This window comes from Drosophila rhopaloa, unplaced genomic scaffold (assembly GCF_018152115.1).
Source record: "Drosophila rhopaloa isolate 14029-0021.01 unplaced genomic scaffold, ASM1815211v1 contig_2, whole genome shotgun sequence".
Taxonomy (NCBI): Eukaryota; Metazoa; Arthropoda; class Insecta; order Diptera; family Drosophilidae; genus Drosophila; species Drosophila rhopaloa.
The window spans coordinates 7606786-7627903 of record NW_025335083.1 but is presented as its reverse complement, the minus strand read 5'-3'; the positions used below and the strand labels follow the sequence as shown (position 1 = coordinate 7627903).

General features: G+C 37.7%; 4 protein-coding genes across 10 annotated transcripts; 3 read left to right on the top strand and 1 right to left on the bottom strand.

The window, feature by feature from the left end:
* Positions 1–289: 289 nt before the first annotated feature.
* LOC108047981 (28S ribosomal protein S7, mitochondrial) lies at positions 290–1237 on the top strand. Its single transcript, XM_044459539.1, has 2 exons — positions 290–425; positions 495–1237. Exons 1-2 carry the CDS (start codon positions 382–384, stop codon positions 1105–1107), a joined length of 657 nt encoding a protein of 218 aa, XP_044315474.1. The 5' UTR covers positions 290–381; the 3' UTR covers positions 1108–1237.
* Positions 1238–2605: 1368 nt separating this feature from the next.
* On the top strand, positions 2606–7669 carry LOC108047985 (protein daughterless). Its single transcript, XM_017128429.2, has 2 exons — positions 2606–3026; positions 5031–7669. The coding sequence occupies exon 2, from the start codon at positions 5044–5046 to the stop codon at positions 7132–7134; it is 2091 nt and encodes a 696-aa protein (XP_016983918.1). The 5' UTR covers positions 2606–3026; positions 5031–5043; the 3' UTR covers positions 7135–7669.
* Positions 7670–10093: 2424 nt separating this feature from the next.
* LOC108043412 (malate dehydrogenase, cytoplasmic) lies at positions 10094–12646 on the bottom strand. Its single transcript, XM_017122116.2, has 2 exons — positions 12539–12646; positions 10094–11187 (listed from the first exon to the last, which is right to left on the bottom strand). Exons 1-2 carry the CDS (start codon positions 12539–12541, stop codon positions 10177–10179), a joined length of 1014 nt encoding a protein of 337 aa, XP_016977605.2. The 5' UTR covers positions 12542–12646; the 3' UTR covers positions 10094–10176.
* A 953-nt stretch (positions 12647–13599) lies between these two features.
* LOC108043404 (putative uncharacterized protein DDB_G0268364) lies at positions 13600–20890 on the top strand. 7 transcript variants are annotated; one of them, XM_017122101.2, is made up of 17 exons: positions 13600–13848; positions 14904–15060; positions 15121–15234; positions 15304–15453; positions 15510–15605; positions 16188–16406; positions 16466–16583; positions 16639–17547; positions 17598–17732; positions 17967–18002; positions 18605–18811; positions 19007–19285; positions 19350–19411; positions 19495–19558; positions 19624–20028; positions 20422–20574; positions 20648–20890. In XM_017122101.2, the coding sequence occupies exons 2-17, from the start codon at positions 14956–14958 to the stop codon at positions 20788–20790; spliced, it is 3195 nt and encodes a 1064-aa protein (XP_016977590.2). In that variant the 5' UTR covers positions 13600–13848; positions 14904–14955; the 3' UTR covers positions 20791–20890. The 7 variants fall into 7 exon arrangements, with proteins under 7 accessions (XP_016977590.2, XP_016977597.2, XP_016977595.2 ...); XM_017122108.2 differs by having other exon boundaries at positions 14880–15060; positions 15510–15596; positions 16466–16547; XM_017122106.2 differs by having other exon boundaries at positions 14880–15060; positions 15510–15596; positions 16466–16559.
* Positions 20891–21118: the final 228 nt, after the last annotated feature.

The window sequence follows — 21118 nt, the reverse complement described above, 5'->3', positions numbered from 1 at the left end:
ACCCCAAGACCCGCAGCAAAATCTTGTTGGTTCAAATGCAGGACAGCTGCTCCCAAAAGCCGGAAATAGAAAAAGAGTGGCAGTTTTTTTGACAACAAAGTAATACTCCTTTAACGCGTTGCAGCTATTTATTTTTGTTTACCCATACGAATAAAAAGAATTCCAGCGGACTCAGAATAATAATATCAGTAGTCAGAATAAAATCGGTTAATAAATCGATATTCTGTGGAATATTTTTTAGCAGTTAATCGTTTCAATTTTCATTCGTTTCAAAAATAATCATGCCTGTGACGCTATATTGATGTACTTACATGCTGTCTCAAATATACATAGCAAATTTTAATAAAATTTATACCTTTTGGTGATAAAAAAAATGCAAAGATGTCGTTTCTGAGTATAATTGCAGGGAAAACATCAAAGTACAGGTAATTTCTGCTATTCTTCAGTGTCTGTACAAACAAGAATTAATCAAACCCGTCTTTTGTTTATATTAGTTCCCTTCGACTGATGTCAGTCTATCCTACACAATACGTTGAACCTATTGTACAAAAAGATAAACAGAATGAACAAAAGACCGAATTATCAAAGCTCTACCATGTTCCAATCAAGGCGGCAGTCAACAAATCTTCTGATACAGTCTTTCATGATGATACAAAAGAAAAAATGATCAATTATATAACGAAGAAAGGGAATAGTGCCCTGGCCAGAACACTTCTGTCAAAGACGTTCGAATTAATCAAGCGCACGCAGACGGAGCACATGAATCTAGCTAAAGGGGAGAAGAATGCAATCAATACCAATGCCGAAACGCTTTTGAAACAGGCGGTTGAAAATTGCAGACCCCTACTTCAAGTAACTGCCATAAAAAGAGGTGGAGTTACCTACCAAGTTCCTGTTCCCATTACCACAAGACGATCTTATTTCCTGGCCATGAAGTGGCTCTTGGATGCAGCCCGCGAAAAGGAGCGCAAAGTGTCCCTGCCGGAGAAACTGGCCTGGGAGATTCTGGACGCTGCCCACGGACAAGGAAGAGTCGTCAAGCGGAAAGACGATTTGCACAGGCAGTGCGAAAGCAACCGCGCCTACGCACATTATCGATGGAGCTAAATTTGCAATAAACTATTAATAGGGCAATAAATTTTTCAAATTTGTGTTAACATTTTCACATCTGCTCTTAAAAGCTTAATATATACATATTTAAGATCGGGTTTTAACTGAAAAAACCCCAAAAACGTAATATTTAACAAGTTATTTTTTATATTCCAAATAGTTTTCTTGTGCTTCGATACAGCGTTTTGCAAGGTATATAATCGTTTAGTTATGTAGACCCCTTCTCGCAATGCCCTTGAGAATTCCAGTTAAACGCTTTCTGATATTTAAAAAAATGTTCAACTTGTGGACATTGCTGGGCGATAGACAACTGTCACCATAAGCTGGTTTCATCATTGATTCGGCTAATGTGTACCAAGTTTAAAATCGAACTTATTGATTGTTTGCTCGAGATACATTTTACACGATTCTTCGAAAAGTACTATCACTTCTATATGGTGTCAGTGAAATATATACCTAGTCAATGCATCTGCCTTCCAATAGGTGGCGCCATTAAAAACATCGATACATCTTTTATACTTCAGTAACGTGCTCTCCACACAAACTCTACTTTTCCTATCGACTGCTTAACTCGATTATTCCGTCAACATTAGGCTAGCTTTCTAAACTGAAGTAGTGAACAGCTGTTCTTTGTGTTGTGTTCACTTAAAACAGCTGTGCTAGTGGTGTTTGTATTAAAATGGTTCAAGGTTATTAAAGTGTGCAAAATAACAGAGATTTATTTTAAATATGATACAATAATTCCAGGCACAAAGCAGAATTCGAAATGGAGGCCTATTAATGGCTGACGTACAACAGCAAAAAAAATCAAAACGAAGAACAGCTGATTGTAATCAAAATTAGCTCTGTACCTTTCAAAGTATTTTTTATTTGTTCAAAGAAATGTTTTTACCTTTAATATATAAGCAATATTTAGATTATTAGTCATGTCGGCTTAGTCAAAATGCAAGGTCTAAACAAGGGCCAACATGTCTTTACATTTAAAAATCGAAACTTTAAAATCAAACTGAATTATCATAAAGCTTACATTACACGCGTTTTCGTTAAAACAGATTTAACTGCTCAGTTTGAGTTAATTGAGACAAAAATATTTATTACATATAATATATGTATGTTCACAATTCACCGTAAATCACAATTTTATTCCTTTTGACAATTACCAATTCTAAGTTAAAGTAGAGAAATTTTTTTGTTAATTGGAGTATGATCAAAAAGGTATCAAAGTATACTAATCAATGCACCAAAAACTTTAATAAATCAATTGGTGTGGTAACCTGTATGTTTATTTCGACCCCAAAGCATAAAAATGAGTTTCAAAGATTAACAAAGCAGATCTTAATATCAATATAATAAATAGATATACAAAATTATATCATTTATGTATGACCATAAGCGAGTCTAAAATCCCGTCCACAGTGGAAACGGCACTTTGCATTTTTAGAGTAAGGTGGAAAATCATATATCGAAAGGCTTATCGATTCTTATCGAATGGCAACGCTACAGATGACGCACGAAGAGAACAAAGATGGCGATCCCGAGCACACGAAAATTAAAACGAGCTGAATGATAAATAAAGAATTTTTTACTTATAGTTTAAATTCGCAAAAACGCAGTGAAATAAAATAATTAATAAAAGTGTCATGCATACTTACAATGTGTAAAATAAAAGTTTATCACAAAACGGTTTATTTTAACTGTGCATTTTAATATAAAACGCATAATCTTACTAGTTGAAGTTGACTGGACGACATTATAAAAAAAACTTGGGTAAATTTACCAATCGCTACAGAATATATAAAGATTCTTGGTATTAATACAAAAAAGATATGTATATGTAATACATAGGCTGTGGCTCGACGTCAACACTCGTTGCAACAAAAGGAATTGCATACATAGAATTAACAGTGGATATTAGGGTGAGTACTTTTTACAAAATGTATTTTAAATAGGTCTAGGGTATGTTTTATAGCTTTGGCTTGCCCTTTTTGTATTTGCATACGTTTATTTGTTGAATGTGTATATATACCAATAAATATACAAAGCTATGTACGAATTATTTCCACTTTAATGTATGTGGATACCATTTTCATGATTCTGCATACATACACATGTATGTATGTATATGGTCAAATGCTCGTAAACAAAGTAACGACTTATGTATAAATAAGTAAATAGGTGTAAAATCGTATGAATTAACTTCACTCTTCAAGTGTGTGCATTTCGTTTGTGAAGATTTTTTTACATTTTATATTGATGCAATCAATTCACTCTTTTAAAATATCATGTACGTGTATATTTCATGTAAGTATCGTGTACATGTGTTCATAAAAAAAAATGTTGTGAATCAGGTGTATAACAATTTTAATAATATGTAAATGTGTATGTTTTTTAAGTTTAATTTTGTTTGTGAGTTTTGTAAGCAAGTAATTATGGGTATCTAAATAGTTTCGTTTAACCATGTAAAATAATGGTTTGTGTTGGGTTCAATTTAGAATCAATCTTAGTCTTAGGCAAGTAAAGTAAGGTCAGGTTCGAGTTTAACTTCTTTAAAACCATAAAGGTAATACATGTTTTTCAAATAAATTTAGCGAGAAGTGGATTTATTTCTTACCCATTTTTATTTCTACCGATGCTTAACGAACTAGAAATTATTACATGTTTCTAGTTTACCCAATCTACATAGTTTGCAGGTAGGGCTTGTTCCATCATTTTTGCCACGCCCACTATTTGGTCTGTATTTAAATTTACGCTACTTTTAGGAATATTCTTTTATTATGTTATATTAAGAGTCGTTAAGTTGATTAAATACATCTTTATCAGATAATAACGAACTAGTCTACCAAAATAATTTACTTATCTTGGGAACATTTTGTATTGAGTTTTCATGGCAGAAGTTATCAAGGAACTATTGCCGGATTGCATTGTTTAAACTCATGTTATTCTACTGTACGAATATAAAATAGGCATTTTCATACCTTCTAGATTAGTTAATTATGGGTCATCAATTTATTGCAGGCTGTAGGGTAATAGGGTAAACCAGACCCTTTGGAAATATCCGTATATTTTTCGACACCGTGAAGAATGATATTCATAATTTTGTTATTTCGAAATAGTTCTGCGTCTAGTACGGATTTCGCCTAGCTTGCATTTTACCTGTTGCATTAAAATAATATTAAATAGTTGAGAGTCAGATTTGTCAATAGTGGGTCTTTGTCTTGAAAAAAAATGTTACAAAAAGCAGCCTATTTTTTTTTGAGTTAAAATTTCTCTATTTTAAGGGTAAATAGTATTGCTAAAGTATTTCAATCCGGGATCTTCCAGAAATCGGTTGGATATTATATGGGTTTTCAAGTCGGTTGGGTATATAGTACTGTATATACTATAAAATGGAATGCCTGTTCTGGTATAATTTGATCGTTTCAAACCATTTATCATTTATTTATTTATTTTAATATAAATCTATAGGTTTTATTATTATTATTATTATTATAGAAAAAGCTCTTTTATTTTGATATTTCAGGAGGCAATTATTTTTATCTTTTTCGATAGTAAAATAAAACCGTTTTTTTAGTTAATTAAATGTTTCTGTCACTCTAAATATCCAAGAGACCAATTGAAGTCATTCATTTCAACGTAAAAGTTGTCGAATCAATTCAAATATGTTTAACGGGAATACATTTTAAAAAATCATTCATTTTGCATCTAATCTCTATTAGCTTTAACCACTTTGCTGTGATGGATTGGATTTTTTAATAGTGCTGGGCTAAATTAATTATTAAAATTGGCGATAGTCCTTTAGAAATCTATTTCGGAAAGGTAATTAACTAAGTTACTAAGCATCGACTTATATTTTGACTCTATGCTAGGAAATAACCAAGACACAGTGCTTTATAAACTAATGATCCTTTGTTGCTTTGCAGATCTATTGCTGAAATGGCGACCAGTGACGACGAGCCGATGCACTTGTATGAAGTGTTCCAGAACTGCTTCAACAAAATAGCAAACAAACAGCCCACGGGGACGGTCGGAGCGGATCGCGGCGGTGGCGGGGGCTACCACTCGCCGTACGGCAGCCTGGGTGTGGAGAACGGCATGTACCCCAGTGACTTTAACTCGATGCACGATGCCGCCAACGGCGGGAATAACCGATATGCCAACGCCTCGACCGTCGATCAGTATTTTGATTCCGCCGCCGCCGGCAGCGGAGGGGCATGGTGTCAGACGCAGATGGGCAGCGCCAATAGCTACATGGGTCAGACGCCGTACCAGAACAGCGGTCCGCTCTCGGGGCACTCCATGGATCAGCAGCAGGTGCACCAGGCGGACGGACTCGGCATGGGTGGCGGCGTCAGCGCCGACGGCATGCACTGCCCGGTGTCCACAGCCCTGCCGCCTATGAGCTCTTTTCGTGCCACCTCCGGCGGCATCGGAGGACCTGGCACTGGGCAGCAGGCACCAGTAAACGTTAATGTCAATCCCCCAGCCGTGTTCAACTCGCCGCAGGGCCACAACCACACAGTACAAGCACAGCACGGTGCACTGTCCACGGCTGGACCGCTTGGCCATCACTCGCTCAACCACACGCCGCACGCACATTCCCACACACTCCCGCTCCCGCACGCCCTGCCTCATGGCCACCCTCATCCACACCCCCACCACAGTCAGCAGAACAGTCCTGCCGTGCAGAGTTCGGATGCGTTCAGTGGTGCCGGGGCCAGTGTAAAAGTGGCCGGAGCTGGAAATTCTTCGGCAGCGGCCCTGCGGCAACAGATGTACATGCCGGCGGATCAAAGTATTAGTAGTTTCGGCTCGAACCCCTCCACACCCGTCAACTCGCCGCCGCCGCTGACCCAGTCTGTGGTTGGTGGCGGAGAGCCGTCCGTTTCCGGCGCCGCTGGTTGGGGCCACTCAGTGCTAAATGGCGGACCCAGTTCAAGCTATTCCAGCGAAATGGGTCCTGTGTCCAGTCTGCACACCATGGCCTCGGTATTTCAGGGTGTGCGCATGGAGGAGCGACTGGACGACGCCCTGAACGTACTGAGGAACCACTGCGAGCCCGAGATGCTGGCCGGCGTGAATCAATCATTGGCCTCGATAGACAACATTGATGCATTGTCCTCGTTTGTGCCCAACTCGCCATCGCATCTAGGAAGCAGCGGAAACGCAGGCTCTGCAAATGCGGCTCTGGTGCACGAGGTGTTGGCCTTGGGCGCTGCCGCCGCAGGCACATCCGGCCAATCGGTGGGCGGGGCAGGAAGCCTGACCAGCCTGAAACTCGATCGCAGTGCGTCCACGTCCTTGACCAAGCAGACAAAAAAGCGGAAAGAGCACACGGCCATCAGCAATTCAGTTCCGGCGGGAGTGTCCACTACGTCGAGTTTGACCAGCCTTGACATTTCGGACACGAAGCCCACTAGCTCCATTGAGTCGTCAAATTCCGGTATGCAGCAGCTCTCGCAAGGTTCGAAAGGATCGAAAAGACCACGGCGCTACTGTTCATCGGCGGATGAGGATGACGACGCCGAGCCAGCGGTGAAAGCAATTCGCGAGAAGGAGCGGCGGCAGGCGAACAACGCCCGTGAACGGATTCGCATTCGAGATATCAACGAGGCACTAAAAGAGCTGGGTCGCATGTGCATGACCCATCTGAAGTCCGACAAGCCACAGACGAAGTTGGGCATCCTGAATATGGCCGTTGAGGTGATCATGACCCTGGAGCAGCAGGTGCGCGAGCGCAACCTGAATCCTAAGGCCGCGTGCCTGAAGCGGCGCGAGGAGGAAAAGGCCGAGGATGGCCCCAAGTTAAGTGCCCAGCATCACATGATACCGCAGCCGCAGCAGGTCGGCGGCACGCCCGGAGGCAGTTACCACAGCCAGCCAGCGCAACTAGTGCCACCGTCGTCGCAGACCATCAGCACCATGACTATATCCCTACCCGTCAACCAGGCCAACAGCGGCCTGCCACCCCACTTGCAGCAGCAGCAGCAACAACCACAGCTCGGACACGCCCAGCTTCCGCAATAGCATGCACCACCCAGGAACCCCTTCTGGAAATCGTCGTCGTCCCTCTCTTCCATAAAAACCGAATGTATTGAAGGCTCCGCGGCCAAGTACTCAGATCACTTGGAACTGGAGAATCAGGTTTTAAGCAATATGTTATGGCGTTGTCGTCCTCCCAAATTGCAACCACAACCCCTACAAAATGTACAACACTTTTAACACACAAGAAAAGTAAATGAGAAAAACGAAAACAAACGCCCAAATGATTGCCAATTCACACACACACACAAAATTGCTCTTTTTTAAACGATTGTATATAGCTGTTCCATTACGTTTAACCTGGGAAGATCTTTTTCGTTTTTTAGAATGTTTGATTTAATAATTACTTGTTTTATTTTGTGCGATATCACCGTAGCCATATTTTTTATATACAAATACATGCATACATAACGACATAATTAAGTGAAAATAGTTTTATAATAAAAAAAACACAACACATAGACTTACTTCTATATATTCCCGAGAGCTAAGGAATAAATATGTCCATATTAATATTTTATATTGCGTTACAATGTTCTTCTTGTGTGATTACAGAGAAAATTTGCACATAACGGTAACCACGGAATTAATCGTTATCTAAGATTAGCTGGTAATTGTTGTAGTATCTTAAGGCTTCAAAGAGACACGTTCACGTGTTGTATAATTTAATTAATTAAATTTTCGCTAGGGTAGGGCAACCGAAATTTAAAAAATGATGCCATTATAATCTTAACGGAAATTGAAGAGTGAAGCCAATGTAATTCCCCAATTGTTTAAAATGGATGTGTATTTTGTTTTACAGCGACAACGCTAAAACTCAACAACAGACTCTTTAAGGCACTGAATTCGTATATATAACGTTTTTCAGACTATCTTTGCCCGATTATTTTTTAGCTTTCGTATATTTTACACCGCTTACATATTTCATGAACTATCTGTACAATTTTTAGACTTCTTGACTTCATGATTTCGTTATGAATAAATGGTATAATTAATGTTTATACCTGATAATATATGGTTGAGATGTCGATTTATTGGTTATTGACTAAGGCTTCAATCTGGCATAAAATGTTGCGAATTCTGGATAGATTTCTGGGACCATCTGCCACATATAATTACGTCTGCAGCTTTGATTAAAATAGTCCGAACAAAAAGAATTAGACACTGATGGAAAGGTAGGGGAATGCACTTCTCAACAGCACAGTTAATATTTAATCTTTAACACATTTTAAAATCATAAATTTGTTTTTTAACTTTTTAAAATATCTTATTTATTTCCTACTCAGTTAATGGTTCTCCTGGCTTAGAAAATAATACATTTACGTGTATCTCAATTTGAGAAAGAAAATTTAATTTTTGATTCGTAATCCATTTGAGGTATGGTTCCCGGTTATTGTGCGTTAAAGGATATTCGTAACACTAAACGGGTTTTTTCTTAAATTAACGTTTTCAATCAAACACGTCATACCTCGTGCAGCTTCAAGAAATTAGCCATTTACAAAGGTTATTGGCTTAAATTATGTTACTTTTTTAATTACTTTCTCGTTAATTTAAGAGAACTGATTCCGAATTTCTCGTACGTACTTTAATTTGATAAATAAACTATCGCGACAATTTCAACTGGACTTAGGTAATGGCAAATTTTGTATGTCTACTTTATTCACGTTTGAAATGTTACTTCAATCTGGTGGCACCCTTTCTAAAATTTTAATATAAATCCAGGAGACAAATTTTTGTAATTCTAACAGTAAATATTATTAATATCAAGCTATTTAACTTTGTAGAGCATTTTTTTTTTACCATATTTGCAACTTTTTGACAATCCTTTAAAAATACTGCAGAATTACTCTAAAATATTTGTTTATATGTCTTAAAAGGCAAATGAGAAAATTAAAATCGTTTTCAATATTATTTTAAGAACGAGGGAGAAGTCAGTGCATCGGGAACACTACAACAAAGTTTGGACGTGCCGCGCCTATATATGGATATCCCTTACACACACAATAATTTAATTATTAAATTAAAAGTTAATTTTCTGAACGTGTGATCTTAACTCTTTGTACTTTACTAAAAATTTCATAAAGAAATCCAATGAACTGATTATCAGGTATTATTAAAATGACATCTGCAATTTTAGAAAGTATTTTCAATCTTGATCAGCTTTAACAGATATTTCATAACTTTACCCAGCTGCGAATTTGTATATGGGGTTGAGAAATAATTTATTAGTATTAGGTGTAGTTTAAGAAACTTAAATATGCATAGTCAATGGCCGAGTGTTCAAAAAGTCCACCTAGTATGAAATTACAATTACTAATGAATAGAAGTTTGGTGCCTTTTCTTTAATACCCATGCTGAAGATATACTAATTTTAGACAAAAGTTAGCAATGCAATAAAGTGGATTTTTTCGGACCAACAAATGTACTTGTGTAAGTAGCATAAATATTCTTGATCACCATCAGAAGTCCAGGAGATCTATCCGTGTCCGCTGTCCTTCCGTTTCTAAGCCAAATATCTTTAAAACTATTTAGATGAAACTTTAATATTTCGTTGTTTTTAAACATGTGCAAACATACTTCTATATCTACAAATGTTATATTATATAGTTGTCATAGAAAAAATGAGTTAGAAATAATAGTAAATCTACATAACTTAGACGTTTTTCAAATAATTAAAGAAATCAAATTTTTTGCGAATTTAAAAGAACACTTAACATTTTTTTTTAAATGAACGACTACCATAGGAACGTTAGGAGAATGTATCGTTAGACCGAGATAACTTTCTTAGTTTTTATCATAAACGCATATAAATCGATATATAGTCGTTTAAGAGAATATTATATATTTGTTATAGTTTCAAGGAAATATGATCTTCGATTGGCAAAAGCTAACTTCCTTTTGGTCAACTTTTTAATTTAAATTTTCCCATAAGTAAACCATTGCGTTATTTACAAATTTTTTTTATTGCCATGAACTTGGTTCCTAAATGCACAACTATGAAGTTAGTAATTTATTTTTAATGTCGCATTACAAGTTTGACACATTCGAATCCAGCACGGACAGAGCCTCGTCCTTTTCCTCCTGGAGCTCCTTGCCAGTAACGCTTAACTTAGTCTTGGCAAAATCACTGAGGGTCAGGCCGGAGACGATTTTCCATTGCTTGTTCTTGATTTCGACGGGGAACGAAAAGATGACGTCCTTGGGCGAGTCGTAGCTACCGTCGGAGAAAACGCCCATCGAGACGAACTGGCCGGGGGCAGTGCCGTTCCACCAGTCGTGCATGTGATCGCAGGCGGCCTTGGCTGCCGACATGGCCGACGACATTTTGCGAGCCGCGATAACCGCTGCTCCGCGCTTCTGAACGGTCTCGACGAAGGATCCCTGCAGATATGAGGTGTCGTTCACCGCCTCCACCACGGACTTCACTGCACCATTGACAGTCGCCTTTCCTTGGCCAGCATCGGGATACTGGGTCGAGGAGTGGTTGCCCCAGATGATGATGTTACTTACAGCAGAAATGGGTACACCCAACTTGGCGGCGATCTGAGAGGTGGCGCGATTCTGATCCAGACGGGTCATGGCCGAGAAGTTCTCGCGCGGAATAGAAGGCGCATAGGAGGAGCAGACCAAAGCATTGGTGTTGGCCGGGTTGCCCACAACCAGCACCTTCACGTCCTTCTTGGCAAACTTATCCAGAGCCTGGCCTTGGGTCCTGAAGATCTTTACGTTGGCGGACAGCAGGTCCTTGCGCTCCATTCCCTCTTTACGGGGCATGGCACCCACGAGGAAGGCGGCCGAGACATCCTTGAATCCAACAGCTGGGTCTGTGGTGGGCTTCACCTCGACTAGCAGAGGCAATGCACAGTCGGCCAGCTCCATGACCACGCCCTCGAGGACACCGACCATGGGCGGGATGTCGAGCAGGTGCAATACGATGGGCTGGTCCTTGCCGAACACCTCGCCGCGCGCGATCATGTACAGCAGGGAGTAGGCGATTTGGCCAGCAGCCCCCGTCACCACAACTCGAATTGGTTCAGCCTAAAAAAAAAGTTGGATTTAAATTGTATATTAGTTATTTGTGGCGTCTATTTGATCAACGATTTTACTTTAATACTAAGTAAACTCGCACACAAGCAGTGTTTTCACAGTACATATTAAATATAAATGCACAGATCTAAAGAAAAATATACATACATATATCAATTTGTTATATAAACAATGCTAAATCAAGATAAATACTACATATCTTCACGTAAGAATGGTAACCACACATAGACTTATATATTTTATTAAGATTAAGTATTATCATTGTATTATTATATTAATATAAAGAGCTGGTTTCTAAAAAAATAACATTTTTTTTGGTTTTCTGAAATTTTTGTAATTAAATTATGCTAAGTATAGATACAGCTGAGCTAATTATACTGTAATAAGGGGTGCATTTTTCATTCGGCCTTTGCATTTGGTTTATATTTTATTTTTAGACGCTTGGAACAATGTTTTCATATCCAGTTCGCCAATCATATATAATAATGAATTGATTATTAGCTTGCATCCTGAGATAAAGGGCCAAGCTTAACATAATTGTTTATTAAACGAGAACTAAAGTTGGCTATACAGATAATCTTGGGCCTAGATTGATAATTTAATTCATGGAAATAATTATATTATGAGGTGTCGGATTTTCTTTGCTTGTTCGAAACATTTCTCACTCATTTTTGTTACGCAATCTCAGTTAATCCTTTTCTAAGGCGCAAGCAAATGTAGGGCACTGGTTGATATTGACCCCTTTTCATGTTTTCCTTTATACAAAAGCAAAGAAACTTTGACATAAACGATATAACGTTACTTTGTACGAGATATTATCTGTTTACATACATATGTAAATATATCTATTAATGCCTCACTGGAAAATTGCAATTTATTAGAAGCATGACCTTTTATTTGAACATTTTTGATAAGATATGAACGATTTGAATTCATTGACTTTGCTTTACAGTTACAATTAAGTTTATATAAGTTGTAGGTGCTCCGGGAAAAGCTAAAACATAAAAAACAATTTTTTATCGCTGTCAATTGCCAATTAGCTAGCACACAGTTTCATTTTATACTCTTTGGGTCTTCTGGAAACCGTCTATTGTGTGCAAAACGCATTTACGTCACAGTGGGTTTCAAAGATTAGCATGGAGAGGTCGAATGAATGTTAAATCTCCAGAAACAATTTTGCGACCATCTACACATACCTTCATAACTACATATTATAGTATATGGTTGTTAGCATGCATACGTATACTTTTCTTCACATTCAATATATTTAAATTTTTAAACATTTTCTTATTATTTTTATTTGCTATACTATATCTCTCAAAATCAATGCCGGTAACCTTACCATTTTATATTTTTCACAGGTGCAACGCTCCACGAACAAACTTCAAGTAAAAACGTAAATAGGGATCGCCAGTTATTAACCTGTTACTTCTCACAATTATTTTCAAATCACCATTTCCCGAATAAAAGTAGCCGTGACCGTGTCGCAGTACGAACAGTGCATCTTGTTTTGCACACCGCATTTGATTATTTTTATAGATTATACACGTTGTATGTTTTTAATTAAATGTTAAAACATTTATACACTCGCCTTATTTGAATACAAATATTAATATACAATTAATGCATGGGCTTAAAATAAAAGCTCGAATATAATGGTGTTAATCGAACGACTTCCGTTTCTAAATATTTAAATTTTAAATCAAAGCAACAAACAGCTGTTTTGCAAAGTCGACTTTTCCCACGACCTAGTTGCCAAATGTCATATTCGGAGTTATCTAGTCGACTTGGTTATCAATATGAAGAAAAAACTGGTGACTGGTATAAACTTATTTATGAAACGAAGTATAAAATTTATAATTCCCAACAGATTTTTTCTGTCTTTTTTATTTCTAAAATAATGAAGATTCAAAAATGTAAAACCCTTGTTCCATCAATAGATATTTTCTTCGTTCTTAAAAAAACCCGGATCATAACTTAACAACCTATAACAACCCACAGAGCACGACATAGGGGAACGGTTGAGATTTTTGACAGAAACGAAACAGCGAATCCCACTGATCATCAATTAACGAGTCTTAAAATTACTTTTCATTGCTTTCATTTATATTGAAAACTTATTATTCCACGCCCTCATAATTAATTTTACTTCACTTTATGTTTTGAGAAATTAAAAACCACCGGATAAGTAACTCATAGAAACGTGCGATTGCGAACGTTAAGCCGTCATCAAAGATTGAAAAATTTTTGGCTAGACAAAACAATTTTGAATTTAACTACAATATCTTAACCTTTAAATCTTTTTACGTTCTAATATATACAAAAAAAATATTTAAAAAACAACGCAGTCGTGGGAAATGATATTTTCGCGTACAGCGTTATCGATAGTTCGAGTTGGGAATTTATATCGAATGTTTCGTGTGGAACAAAATTGAAGTCTTTAATTTGGCGAATTCATTCGTTTACTTTGCGTTTATTTTTAGCCTTAGTACTTTCGTTTGATACGTTTGCTACCAAGTATTTATAAAAGTTAAAAGGCATTCAAAAATTCAATTTGCACATTGCAATTCCGAGTCATCAACTATCCAGAGTGAATAAAGAAAAACCTACATCACACCTACAATCATACGTGTTACGTGTACATACATATGTGTATGTATATATACTCCTGCTTATGTACATTTATCGTTTTTATTTCCCTTTTCCTTATTGTTATCCCTTTAAACTTTCTTTCTTCCGAAATTTTTTTTACGTTTTGGTGATTTAGTATTATTGAAAAACAATTATTGTTCCCAATACTACATGTTTGTGTTCCCTAAAAATTGTAGCGTGAACAATGTACGCACAAGTACATAAGTGCTTGTATATGTGTGCATATATAGTGGTTTAACAAATTACTGATGTACAACTAATAAGTGATTTTCCAATGCATATGCGAATATCGCTGTCAATTCTAATCTTGCGTGAGATTTCCCGTATTGATGTGTCGCCATATTCACACAGATAAACGGTTATTAAACTCTTAAAAAATACTTTCTTTCTTTGTTGTTATAAAAGCTTAAAATTGAAATTTTTTAAAACTTGTTAATGTATGCTTGTATGTACATTCACAAGTGTGTTTGATATCTGTTATGAAAAGGTATCCATATTTAAAAATACGTTTTGTTTGTCTGCGCGTAGACTTTCGTGCATGTGTGAGTGTCATTGTATATATACAAAAACTTACCTGACAGTAAACATCTTCTTCAGGTAGCTTAAATTTGACAGTTTTCAAAGGTTGCATAAAGTCAACAATGCCACGATTATAATGACCTATATGTACACAAATTTAATAAACCCCAAGTATAGCTTATAGCCCCAAAATTAATATGATCGAAAGTCTAGCCACAGGTGATAAATTCCGCAAACTTGTTTTTATAGTGTGCAAAATAATAGCGATGTTTGGGTGATTCATCCAAAGAACATATTGTTACGACGTAGGGTTTAGTTTTGGCTACATTTTCGGGGTAAATATGATATGGATATTGATATACTAGGGGATATATAGGTAGTGTGCTGATAAGTTTGGTTAATTGAATTTAGAAAAGGACTGGAGAAGAAAAGTTATCCTTGACATTTAAAACAAAGATACCAAACGTCACTGACAAATTAGTTTAATAAATATTATTTTTTACTTTCTACAGCTTGGTTCCCATCATTATCAACAGTTTATTAAAAATTTAAAACTGCGAGTCCTTCACCACCAAAAATTACCTGAAAATGAATGGCATGAGCAGTAATGATGACGCAGTCGAGTGCCCGTTGTGTATGGAGCCGTTGGAGGTGGACGATCTGACCTTCTTTCCCTGCACTTGCGGATACCAGGTACCTAGCCCAATAATAACTCATTTGATCACCATATAATTCCGGTGTTTTTGATTGAAGATTTGCAGGTTTTGTTGGCACAGGATCCGCACGGATGAGAACAAGCTGTGTCCAGCATGTCGAAAGGAATATCCAGAAAATCCAGCGGACTTTAAGCCGTTAACACAGGAAGAAGTAAGATATGTCTATTCATCTTTCTCTCTTTTATTAATCCGGTTTCTTCTCCAATTTACCTTATCCCAGATGATTGCCTTCAAGTCCCAAAAACGCCAAAGGGACCAGCAACGAAAGCAAAAGATCACCGAGAACCGAAAACATTTGGCCAACGTTCGTGTGGTCCAAAAGAACTTGGTGTTTGTTGTGGGCCTGCCACCTCGACTTGCTGATGCAGACGTATGTTGACTACTCATCAGAATTTGACAAAGACATACTGACGTTTCCCCTTTCAGATACTAAAAAAACACGAGTATTTTGGTAAATATGGGAAAATTCATAAAGTCGTTATAAATCCAAGTACCACGTATGCCGGGGTCCAGGTAAGAGTTGTAAGATTCAATTATTTATTACCTCTATACATTGATATGGCCTAGTGCCCATACCCGAGTTGCTTAGTCATTTTTAGGTGGTTTCTATGAAAACATTAAAAACGGCACGTTTTCAATGAAATAAACATATTTACAAGTACCAAAATTTATTTTCAATTAAAATGAATTTTAGCTTTTTGTTATTAGCTGCTCTGGTAAGCGAACCCTGTAGAAATATTTTTTTAAGCAAAAAATTTAGAAATTAATTTTATTAGCTTTATATTAACATGTTTTTTTTTTATTATTTTAGGCAAAATTTTATGCAAAAAGCAACGAATTTTTGTTATATATTTATTTATTGGCTCAGAACTATTGTTCTATTCCTGTGCTTACTTATGCTAAAATGCAACTCTTAAGGAGTGGTTACAAGCGTGGAATTGAGGATAACACTGAATGTTATTTTAAAAAAATCACAGGTGTTTCTTTAAATTTAACATTGCTCAACTTGCTTCCTTTTAAACTGCGAGGGTATCTGAGTTTTCGGCCTGCCGAAGCCTCTCCTTCTTCAGCTTTGTTTGCTTATTCTGGTCTTTCGATTTAAAGGGTCCATCTGCCTCTGCCTATGTCACGTATGTTAACAACTCTGATGCTTTGCGGGCCATTCAAAGCGTCAACAACATTATGATAGACGGGCGACTCATAAAGACTAGTTTGGGGACAACCAAATACTGCAGCCATTTCATGAAAAACCAGCAGTGTCCCAAGGGCGACTGTATGTACTTACATGAATTGGGTGATCCCGAGGCCAGTTTTACAAAGGAGGTAAATGCCGTGATTTCCCTAAGTGCCCACATACTAATGTTCTGTATCTGTTTTTAAAGGAAATGCACCAGGGAAAACACCAGGAGTACGAGAAGCGCCTACACGATACTCTTATTGCCTCGTTCGGACCGAATACAGCAGGTATTATAAATGGTAACGGAGCTTCTAAAGCAAATGGTAATTTCCTTCTAAACAGCCACTTAATGACTTAATAATGTCTATCCCTAATCAGCCGCGATTCCATCGTCCTCGTCAGCGTCATCCTCGTCTTCTGGATCGGGCACGAATGCTTCGAGCGCAGCCAATGGCCAACAAAAAGAAGCTTGGCCCAGTTTATCGGTCTCGCCAATCAACGGCAGGGAGGCGACTTCCAGTTCGAACAATTCCAATGGGAAGAGCAAACGGGAAAAGCTGCGCAACGAAAAGAGACACGAAAAGAACAAATCGAAAAATAAGAACAGCGGCAACTCGAACTCCAACGTCTCAAACAAGGAGAACTTTGTTCCCGAATCCCGATGCAGCACAAGTACTGAGACATTCGCCGAGGCAACAGCGGATGCGCCAACCTCCACAAAGGCTGAACCGCAGCAGAGTTCTAGCAATCGATCGAGGGCAGATCGCGGAAAAGATCGACCCTCGACTAGTGCAAAGGAGCCGAAGAAAGGCAAGGAACCTGTCTCGGCACCCGTGGCAAACAAACAGGTGGAGCGAATTGAGCCGAGCGAAAGTACAATAACACAAAAAAAGACGGAAGTAACCGAAAGCTGTGAAGACAATTTACCACAAAAGAGATTAGCGGGAACAAACGTTCAAAGATCTGAGAGCTCCTGTAGCGAAAATAGCGAAGGTCATATCTCGGAGAGTAGCTTAAGTGAAAAGAGTTTAACGGGTGATTATACTGAAGAGAAGTGCAATAGTGTGATTTCTGAAAGCCACCAAGAAAGTGTAAAGACTCAGGACGATACCGAAAACATCATTGAGGCTATTGCCGAGGCTGAACATAGTCTAACAGGATCTAAATCCTCGGAGGACATCAGCAAGGACGCTGCAATGGCGCCTAGTAATAGCACAGATGCAGGTTGCTTGCCCGAAGATTCAGCCGAATCCTCGAGTCTGCCAGAGAGTGGAAGCCGAGTGAATGGTATGGGAACTAATCCAACTCTAGTATTTTACTCACAATTATTGTTGCAGATGCGCTGTCTAAGCTCAACATTTTTGATGACCCGCCAAGCTTCTTTACATCGTCATCATTCCAGCAAGCCCCCTTAATAAAGAATAAGCTAGATTTGGAAATGCGACAGTCTCATTTACCAGACTTGGTCAACGGTAAGTGTTGTATCAATGGAAAATATGGAAATGCAGAAAGCTTTTTTTAAGTCTTCAGCCAGATCAAAAAATAGTTTTTAAACTTTGTCATTATTACTTAAATTTTGCTTAAGGGGTGCACAGAAATCTCGATAACTTTTATTTTCCACCTCAATTAATGTCGATTTCTCTTATTTTTCGGTACTGCTAAACATCGTAAACCACTAACTATAAAATATCGACGGGGATACACAGATATTGATGGAATCCAAAAGGCATCAAATACAAACGGTAAACATTTGTTTAATGTAGTGTTTTAAAACATTTATTTGTTCATAATAATACTAGTAATAACAATATAAACAAGAAAGAAAGCAAACTTCGGCAAGCCGAAGCGTTTATACCCTTGCAGTTATTACAAAACGACTACATTTCGATTTATATGCTCTGCATTTTGTCATCGTTTCTATGGCATTTTGTCCGATTTTGATAAAAAAAAAAAGTTATACTTTTTTTAATTTGATTTTCCGATTGTTCCTATGAGAGCTCATGATCCGGCTCGTTCCGACTTATATACTTAATACCTGCAATAGAAAGACAACTTTTGCGAAAGTTTCAGGCAGATAGCTTGAAAACTGAGGGACTAGTTTGCGTAGAAACGGAGGGACGGACATAGCTGGATCGACTCTCCTGGTGATGTCGATCAAGAATATATATACCAAATGCTCCTTATCTTCGTTGCAAACTTTTGACTGAAATTATAATACCCTCTGCAAGGGTATAAGAAAATCGTATAATTATAATTAAGTGTTGTTGTAGTAACCCCCAAAAAATTGAGGATACATTTTAATAATTTTTTTCACAAACCATTATCTATATATTTTTAAAAACAGAGTGGGAGGAAGCTTTCAAAAATGTGATGATACGCAACACAAGGCATGTGGAGGAGCAACTGCTTCAACAGCAACATTTGCAACAGCAGCAGCAGCACCACCACCAGCAAGTTTTGCACCAACAAGAGGAGTTCCTTCGCATGCACGAACTACAAAAACGCAACAACTTTGCGACTAATCTTTCACAAATTAACGGTCCTGCAAATGGTAAGATTTATTTGATTTTGGATACGTTTATCGAGCTTACTGTTATTCATTGTATTTCTTTTTGTTATTGTATTAAAACTGAAATATAAATTAACCAACATAAACAATATATTAATACCATAATTTTTTTGATATTTTTGAGACACCCAAAATCTTTAATATTTACACCAATTTACATTTTTTATATTTTTTCAGATTTCCTTAGCCATTTCCAGGCTAATTCACTCGATTTAAATAGAGTACAAGCACATGCACTTCTGCAACAACAACTATTACAACAACAGACAGGGGAAAATCTGTTTGGCGGAAACATGTCAAAGTTTTTCGATTTTCATAAAAGTCAGCAGCAGTCACATCATCAGTATCTTAATGGACACCCGCCTCAAATGAATGGAAATAGTGCTGTGCCCGAGCCACAGCGAGTTGCGGCCTTCTTGGAAAACAATCGACTGAATTCGCCTTTTGTCGAAAATGGTAGGTTCCATATTCCGTTTAAATATCTGCTAACCGTCAGTAATGATTCGCGTCATTATCCCAGGACTTATTAATTCACAACAGCAACCTCAAAAGCAGAGGATGATGGGAATGTTTGAAAATTTGGTAAGTTATTTTCATAATATTTAGAATTTTTAAGGCAAATGTTCTTTAAAACTAATCAAACTTTTTATTTTTTTATTATCCAGCCTTCAAACACGCAATCTCAGCAGAGTCGGTTCACCCAAAACTCGATAGTCGACGATGACTTAGGTAATCCGATGTTAATATTGCACTTTAGAAGTTTTTTTTTTATTAATTATTGGTCCTGTCTTAAGGTTTCGACCCCTTTATTGAGACCCAAAAGGGACTTGCTGAACTTATGGAAAATGAAGTTGTTCAACAACAGAGTATTAACAATGAAAACCCCGGGCCGAAGCTGCCACCACAGCCCCAAGTTCCCCCCCATCAGCAGCTGGTGGACAACATGCAGCGCGCTCGTATGCCGCCGCCGGGTTTCAATCACATGAACACATTGGGACTGGGCGGAGCATCCAGACTGCAGCACACGAGCAAAATGATGCCCTTCATGAACATGCCGGTTAACGGGGTGGGAAACAATGGGCCCCAAGGCCAGCACCAGGTGCCGATGGCTGCCAACTGGAATGCTCATTTGGCCATGCACCAAAACCCAGGACAGCCCGTGGGCGACTCACAATTGCACCAGATGGCTCACAACAAGGGTAAGTTATGTCTTTGAATTGAACTAGTGGTCATAGAAAACGGAGAGGCTAGCCTAAACATGTTTCCAATTTTATGGAGTTTCCTGGCAGAAAAGCTTAATATAAATTGATTATTATTATATAAGAGATTAGCAAGATCTTAGTTCACTTTCATAGGAATGACAGCAAAAAATTGGAGAAAAGTAAATAGCTTTTTAATCCTTAAAAAAATGTAGTGACTAATTTTTGTTTTTATATATTTTCCTTTTTTTTTAAATTATAATTTTTGTCTCCCGCAAGTATATGACATATTGTATTCGATAACAATCTAAAAAAAAGCGGGTGCCTTGATGTAAAATATAAAAAATCCTGTTACTCTAAATGAAATAACTAATGATATATTTTCCTTAACAGTTTACAACAACAGTGATTGGACTTCAATGGATCCGGCTATACTTTCGTTCAGACAGTATTCGTCTTTCCCACAAAACCAAATTCCCCCACATCCTCAACAACAACAGGATATGTTTTTGCAGCATTTGGCTCAACAGCAAAATTCCCAGAGTGGTATGTGTTCATCTGAGGATTCGTGTCTCCACAGGCGATTATATATTTACTTATTTTGTGCTTGTCTTTCCAGGTTTCACTAATCAGCCACAGCAACTGCTTCCTATGGCGGCGATGCCCAATAATTTGCTAAACGGACAACAACAGCCGCCACAGGTGAACGCCAATGTTCAGGGCATGCTTGAGTTTTTAAAAAGCCGTCAACAATTCGTTTAGCTACAATACATATAAATATTACATTTGTTTACCTGTACTCTTTATTAAATATTTCTTAAAGTAAATATAGGCAAAATAAAATTCGAATATAATGAAACTATACGATCCAACAGACGGTCCAGTCAAATTTTACATATTAAAGCATTTGGAGCAAGAAAGACTTGAATTCCCACATTCCGTGCCCGACATCCCCACAAATAAAGCTGTAAATCCTGGAACCCTAGGCTGGGTTTAGTTTGCTTGGTAGTATAAAGCGTCTCCCAGTGATTTTTTTTAAATTTTAAGCCAACCCATTCTAATTGGTTGCTGGATAATAGACAGATACCAT

Coding starts and splice junctions, on each gene's coding strand:
- LOC108043404 (XM_017122101.2), top strand. CDS start 14,956: ATGAATGGCATGAGCAGTAATGATGACGCAGTCGAGTGCCCGTTGTGT. Junction 15,606..16,187: donor CCGGGGTCCAGGTAAGAGTT/GTAAGATTCAAT, acceptor TTCGATTTAAAG/GGTCCATCTGCCTCTGCCTA. Junction 18,812..19,006: donor AATTAACGGTCCTGCAAATG/GTAAGATTTATT, acceptor ATATTTTTTCAG/ATTTCCTTAGCCATTTCCAG.
- LOC108047985 (XM_017128429.2), top strand. CDS start 5,044: ATGGCGACCAGTGACGACGAGCCGATGCACTTGTATGAAGTGTTCCAG.
- LOC108047981 (XM_044459539.1), top strand. CDS start 382: ATGTCGTTTCTGAGTATAATTGCAGGGAAAACATCAAAGTACAG. Junction 426..494: donor GGGAAAACATCAAAGTACAG/GTAATTTCTGCT, acceptor TGTTTATATTAG/TTCCCTTCGACTGATGTCAG.